Source organism: Typopeltis vanoorti, chromosome 1 (genome assembly GCF_054136105.1).
Source record: "Typopeltis vanoorti isolate ZY-2024b chromosome 1, IOZ_Tvanoo_1.0, whole genome shotgun sequence".
Classification (NCBI taxonomy): Eukaryota; Metazoa; Arthropoda; class Arachnida; order Uropygi; family Thelyphonidae; genus Typopeltis; species Typopeltis vanoorti.
In genome coordinates, this window is record NC_143549.1 from 98,251,916 (window position 1) to 98,259,566 (window position 7,651).

General features: G+C 33.8%; 1 protein-coding gene across 1 annotated transcript in view; it reads right to left on the reverse strand.

Moving 5' to 3' along the window:
• The window catches only part of LOC150110246 (BTB/POZ domain-containing protein 17-like), a 38,315-nt gene extending 32,256 nt beyond the window's left edge, over nucleotides 1-6,059 (reverse strand). Inside the window, exon 1 of the mRNA XM_090392351.1 lies at nucleotides 5,661-6,059. Within this exon, the coding sequence (XP_090248477.1) occupies nucleotides 5,661-5,969 (309 nt within the window). The 5' untranslated portion in view covers nucleotides 5,970-6,059. The remainder of the gene's footprint in view (nucleotides 1-5,660) is intronic.
• Nucleotides 6,060-7,651: the final 1,592 nt, after the last annotated feature.

Consider the following 7,651-nt stretch of genomic DNA (forward strand, 5'->3'; position numbering starts at 1 on the left):
ACTCCCTGATCTCAACTCAGTGTACTCTTAACAAACCACAGATTTTCTCCAAATGTCCAACACCAAATCCATTCAATGCAAACCATCAACTTCCCTTCAAATTTACTCCATACATGCAAAACGAACATCATTTGTCCTGCAAAACTCAACCATCTTGTCATTCATTACCTCTGCTTTCCTTCTCAATTCACTATTATCATATCTTGGCAACACATTAACTACTTTCCAACACCACCATTATCCTTTACCTCCTGCAAAAACTTCCTCAAATCCTTAGCCACACTTTTTTTTTTTTAACCATCTAAGTTACTTGTGTCCACAACTACTCTGATGATTGTTCTTCCTTCTATGCACAAAGTATCAGTTATGTTTCAATGTTCCACCTGGAAAATATATTTTGTGTATGCTATTATTCACTATACTTTTAATGACTGAATTACCATATAATGCTACATAATTATGCTTTGCTTCATTCATATTAGCCAATCTTTTTTTTATATTCAATCTCATCCAGCAGACACTACATTTTACTCTTACCTAAACTCTTGCATTCGGTTCCCTTGCTATCAACTATCACTTTTGTCTGCTTTCTCACTACTACTACTACTCTTGCCAATACTATTCTTTTTTTGAAATGCTCTAGTCTATCATCACACTTTTCTCACACATTATTACTTTCCTTCTTTTTTGTGCAGTCCACAAACCTTGTACATTTTTTTGATGCACACACAACAATTTTTGCAGTGTATCTACGAATAAAAATCCAGGGCAATACTCAATTCTCAAGTCAAAGCTTTCTCAAGTTATGTACCACTAACATACGTTTCCTTGTGGATGCCATTTTCAGAATGTCTAACACCAACAAGAAAGCAAGCAGCAACAACACAAACCAACAAAATTAAGATAACAATTGCTGCTGAAGAACATCTTCAGTTTTGTGTGGCTTGAAAAAAAGCCACACAAAACTGAAAACACTGTTTTCTCACCAGAGTTCAAGAACACAATTTACAACATTAGCCCCACAAACCCCCCCCCTTGTTCCTAATGTATTTGTATATAGACATATCAGTAGGTGCCATTTTTACATCTGTCATTTCCTTCACTAGCATCAAATTTCTTCTCACAATTACTATGCACCCTACTTTCCTGAATTTAATACATTCATTATCACTAAAGCTTTTTCTTTCTCTGTAGACATGTCTGAAAACTTTACTATGTTCATCTGTGCTTTTCACCTCAGCTTATCCTGTCCATTTTACTTTACTAGTGTACCATTTTTAACATTATTCTCAGAGTCTTTACCAATTTATCTCTTATTCGATATAAATTTATTCAGTTGTGCTGATTCTGTTGTCTATTTCCATATTTAATTTGCTATCTTCACTAAAAATTGTTTCTAACAGGTTCTCCATTCAGGATGCAGCTGATGTTTTTAACTATTTTCACATAGTGGACTTCCACCACTACATCAAACTTCTACTACCATTACCATCTGCATCACCAATATATTTTGTCTGTAAATTGCATGTGTTCTGAAGTTTGTATGTGGGATGAAAAACCTGAGTTTCTGGGAGAAAAAATTCTTTCACCTCCATATGAGATTGGTTAGCTCACCTTCAATTGAAAAAATCCATATAAAGATTCCTCCTGTCACAAGGAGAATCAAACTCAGGCCTTTTCCAATTGAAAGGTGCAACATACTGTCGTTCTTTCAATTGTGCTACAGAGACATCATTCTTTCCTTCAACACTTTTGGAACATCTAGTATTAACAAGTTTTCTCATTCTATTCATAGTAATACTGTCAACAGGCTATCAATCTGGAATTACTACTTTAAAAAAAAATGCTGTTAAGCTTGTTTTTGCAAAGTCTACAACAAATTTGCACTATTTCTTTTTTTTTTTTTTTTACTTTCATTTATTTTTTTATATCATGACAGCATCAAATTTTATTCTTAGTTTTTCAAAATATGAAATAAGCATGCTGTTTCAATTTTCTATTTCAGATGAATTATGAGCATGCATGCATGAACACAACTGCTTATGCCTTAACAATCACAACAGGTTAAAAAAAATGGCCAAATTTCATTTAATATATATTATTATTTGACACCTCCAGGGAGTCCGAGACTCATCGAGGGAGGGCACCTACTCTACAACTCGCCATCTCCACCACTCAATCTCATCCACCAACACCATCTACTGTCCACCACCACTACTATTTTCACACACAAACATCAATGCCCATGGCAGGATTTGAACCCACAGCCTTTTGGCTGGAGAGTAGATATGCTAACCACCCAGCCAATATATATATATATATATATATATATATATATATATATAATGAATCACATACACAAAAAAAAGCTGAAAATCTATTGCACATTTACACCACTGGTGGGCTAGAGTTACACAATCCAGAAATTCTACCTAGGGCAAAAACATGGAGTGGAATTTTTTTTTCATTCCTTCAATAAGCAGGAGTGGAAACAAAATTCATCCAGGTGATGATGATATAAAATTTGGATATTAATCATTAATAATAAAATATTTCTTCTTCTTATGGTGCCATCGTCTATCAAAGGTCAGTGACCATCTTGGCGAACAAACTACGTTCTTGTGTTGGTCTGAGCAATTGTATGCTGCTCTTTCCTGTCCACATCTTGATGCTGTCAAACCACCGAGATATTCTTTTATATCCTCTAGCTCCTTTGCCATCAATTCTTCCTACCCAAATGGTTTGTAGTAGCTGATATTTGCCATTTCTCATGATGTGGCCAAGATATGTTTTTCATTTCTTGATAGTTTGTATGAGATCTTTGTCTTTGCCAATGGATTTTAAGACATCTTCATTGGATATTTTTTCTGCTCATGATATTTTTAGATTAGAATTTGAGATGTAGCCACATCTCAAAGAGACTTCAATTTTCTTGATGGTTGACGCCTTCAATGTCCATGTCTCAACTCCAATGAGCAAAATGGACCAGACATAACATGTCAGCATTCTGCATCTGACTTCTAGTTTAGATCTTTATTGCAGAATAATGTTCTCATTTTCATGAAAGACTGCCGTACAACTTCAATCGTTGTCTTTATATCTATTTCAGGATCCCACCTTTCATTAAGCCAGCAACAAAGATATTTATACCTTGACACTTGATCGATAGTTTTCCCATTGAGTGTCAATTTCATTGATGAGGTTGAATGTTTGCTGATGACCATGTATTTCATTTTGATGTTTATATTTATTCCCATTCTTTGGCTTTCTATGTTCTATGGTGTCATCTGCATATAGTAGGTTGTTAACAATCTTTCCATTTATTGCGATTCCCTTTGGATATTCTTCCAATGCCTTTTTAAAGATTACCTTTGAGTATATGATGAACAAGGATGGAGAGAGCACACATTCTTGTCTCACTCCTCTTTTGATGTTAATATCACTGGTGGTAATGCTGTCTAATTGAATGGTAGCTGATTGATTCCAATACAGATTGCTTATTAGTCTTATGTCTTTTTTGTCTAACCCTATTTGTTGAAGGACTTCTATTAAGTTGGTGTGTCTGACCTTGTCAAAAGCTTTTTCAAAATCTATGAAACATATAAAGACAGTTTTGTTTTTCTATGCATTTTTGTATCAATATTTGGGCACAGAAAAGAACCTCTCTAGTACCAAAACGATTCCAAAAGCCAAATTGCGTTTCACTCAGAACTTCACTTTTTCTATAGATGCGATTCTGATTACTTTCAAAAATATTTTTATGCTTGGCTCATTAGACTAATAAGTCGCCAAAGATTTCGCTTTAGGTATGTTTGGGATAGTGATAAATGTAGATTTCAGCCAATCTGGTGGAAATTCACCACTTTCATATATTTTACTGAACAATTTTTCAAGAAGCTTGATGTTATCTGGTTCTATTAATTTTAAAAATTCTGTTTACACACCATCTGGTCCACTGACTTTTCCTGTTTTACCTGATCTTATACATTCTCTATTTCACATTTCAGAATTGCTGGTCATTGAATGTTATCATTTATATTTATAGGCTGTCTAGTATCATTGAAGAGTTCTGTTATATATTTTACCCAAACCTGTGCTTCTTTATTCTCTTCTTCTAGAACTATTTTTTCACTTTCATCTCTTAGAGACACTACTTGCTTTTTTTCTGAATTTTCTGGAAATTTCATTGATTTTCTTATACAGATTGAAATAGTCATGTTTCTTCTGAAGTAGTTCAATCTTGGTACATAAATTTTTCATCCAATTATCTTTTGCTTCTTTTATTTTCTTATTGATGATGTTATGTGTTTCTGTATATTTAGCTGGGTCTTTGTTTTTGTACATTCTACGTGTATCGATAAGAGAAAGAATCTCATTTGTTATCCATTCCTGTTGTTTTACATTATTCACATAACCTGCTTCTTCAATACTTGTTGTTACGATGGCATTCTTTAAGCTGTTCCAAAGAGATTCCACTCTTTCACTTTCTTCCATGTTAATCTGTTGTGATCGCAGATTAAGTTGTGTCTTGGCTCTTTTATTTATCTTCAGATCTTTTAGTTTTTCTACATCAATTTTTTTCCCTTCTTTTGTGATTTTTTGGCTGATTTTAATCTAAGATGTATTTCTGCAATTATGAGATTGTGGTCTGATGAGATATCTGCTCTAGGGTAAGTCTTTGCACTCTTTATACTACTGCGGAATGTTTTATTTATCAGTATGTAGTCAATTTGATTTCTGACGACGGCTATCTTGAGGTGATTTCCAAGTGTACAGTCTTCTGGGTGGAAGTTTAAACCAGGTGTTTGCAAATGTTAGATCTTCTTCCTGAGAGAACTGGACATGCTCTCCAACAATTTCTCCATCACCCTCTCTGCCCACTTTAGCATTAGTCACCCATCACTATGTTTATCTCATGTCTCTTTGTTAGGTTTTTAATCTCTTTCTTTTATGAATAGGTGTTCATAAAACTCTTCAACTTCTTTACTTTTGTCAGCTATTACAACTTAAGTTTCCCTTAAGTTGTAATAGCATTATCCTTTCAGAAAATGGGATCCAATTTATTACTGATTTCTTCATCTACAATTACAGCTACACCATGTCGATGTTTGTTCTCATCATTCCCAGAGTAATACATTGTCATATTATCTTGTCAATACTTTGCAGATCCTGATCATCTTGTCTTGCAAATCCCCAAAATATTCCAAAAACATACAAATGCATGCATATCTGTAATAAATAAATAAATAAATAAAAGTTATAAAATGAACATTTTTGGATTACAAATTCAAATGTTTGCACCTTAAAGTGTTTAACGATCATCTAAATTAATTTCATTTAGATGACTGAAATCAATGAAAGCAAAAAATGGTGACCATCAATCACGTTTTTACTAACACTAAAGTAAAATAAGGGATGTAACAAAAATCATAGAAGATAAACTTACTTGGGATGTTCATTAAAGACTGCTCAGTCTTCACATACCAGATTTTTTTACACCACAGCAATCAATAAAAATATGCTCTGTCATACACTGATATTTTTGAATTTGACATTCAACTGTGTATAAAAAGTTTTCTTGCACTTTTTATTTTCAAAAATAATGGAGTGATATAATAAACATATTCTAAACATCACAAGTTAATTAAAAGCTCGCCTACCTGAAAGACGTCACTAGAGGCACATAATATGAGGCGATGAGCAGCAAATTGTTTTCCTCCAACTTCAAGGATTATATCACTAAGCAGTCTTTCTGCATATAAACTTGCTATCTTTTCAAGAACTGTTGAAGAGTTATCTATTTGCTGTTCATGTTCCTCATCACAAAGTTTATGCCCTTCTGCTGATGAGCTTGAAAATTCTTTGACATTTTCACTAGATCTCTGTCTCAAAGGATTATTGGCAGTATCAGAATTTCTACTGTTATTAGGACTATAGTTTGAAGACCACAGTGGGTTTCCTCGAAACATTATTAATCAGAAATTAGCGATTAAAAAAAAAACACTCCCAGTGTCGCTTCATGACAAGCCACATTTTTTCCCCAAGTAATGCATTCTCATTAATTCTGAAAAAAATCAAAAAACAGGATTTAATTTTTACAAATATTTAATAAATTAAGCATACAGGAACATATCTGCACTTCCTCTTTAAGTAATACTATTCAGATAGCAAATTACCTTACAGATTGGAAAAGGAAAACATTTTGACAATGAACTGTACTGTTTTGTTTGAATGTAATTAATTTCATTACTTTATATGACTAATTTTGAACACACCAAATGCTAGTTCAAGAAGAGTGGGATTTGCGGGATATAGAATACTCAAAGGAAAAATAAGTAGGTGGCAATCAGCAAAGACTTAGCTGCTGACAAGCAAAAGAGTTACTTACTGACCATAAAGTAATTCTTTCAATATCAGCAACAAGGTCTTTAATATGACATGTAGCAATATTCTATAAAAGCTATACTTCCTGATTGTTTCTACTAGCACTGGTCATTACAATATTTGTTGAACAAAGCTTAAGATAATTTGTTGCTTCAATTATTTGGGTAAATGAATACAGTGCAGTTATTTCTTTCCCAAGCTTAACAGAATAATGATAACCAAGACACCACTGCTTAGGGAGTTTAACTGTGATGAGTGCAGGCACCTTTGAGATCAATAAGTGCAAGAATGGGTATGTTCAATGAACACTGCATGTAGTCTCTCGGGTCTCAAATGTAAATGAGACATATTCAAAGGGTTCTTCTTTCTTATTCTTGACACCTCTGTGAATAGTATACATGAACTGCATATGTTCTTGGGTGCACAGGTACCCTTTATAGTGGCAAGTTTAGCTTGACCAAAAATTATATATGCTTTAATAATTAAGAACAAGGTGTTGACTTCAGGAGATGTTCCTGACAAGAGGTGCAGCAGAGAAGAGGAAAGAAAGCAGAGATGTAAGAGTACAGAGACACATAAAAGAGAGCACAAATGAGAGAGAAAGAGAGTGCATGTAAAAGGAGACAATATTTGATCATAATTCCATCATCAGAAGTGTGATTTGTAAGCTCATTATGGAAGTTTGTTTTCCAGATTAAAGATGCTAGTGATGTAATTAGGATGAAAAGAGGAAAAGTAAAAGTGCTCAATTGTCTTGGCAGATACAAATGATTTGAAAGGTGACAAATATGGAATGAAGGATGATGTGAAAGAGTTCCTAGAAGAAGCAAAAAACAAAAAAGGGAATTAAAGAGTATACATAAATTTGTTGCACGGTATGATAGGGGCAAAATGAAAAAGAATCATTAATGCAAAATGAGTCAATGCATAGGTTTTGCAGCAGGAATGGTGTGTGTGTGTGGCTTTTAGATGTATGAAGTGAATCTGATGGATGAAAGGACTGATAGATTGCACTTAAACTGGAGTTGGTATCTTATTGTGCAGTTTGTGCAGGAAATCTAGAGCTTCTTGGGGAGATGCATGCGAGTGTGTATGTAGGCATTCCTGAGAGTCAGCATGAGAATGGAAATGATCACAGAATGCCGAATGTAGTTCAGGTATATTTGAATGGAGCAGTCATTAAAAGATGAAAAGGAATATTGAAATTCATGTATAGTAATTTCAGAAGAATCAGGAAAAAGAGGATTGAGATTTTGGCATTAGTTAG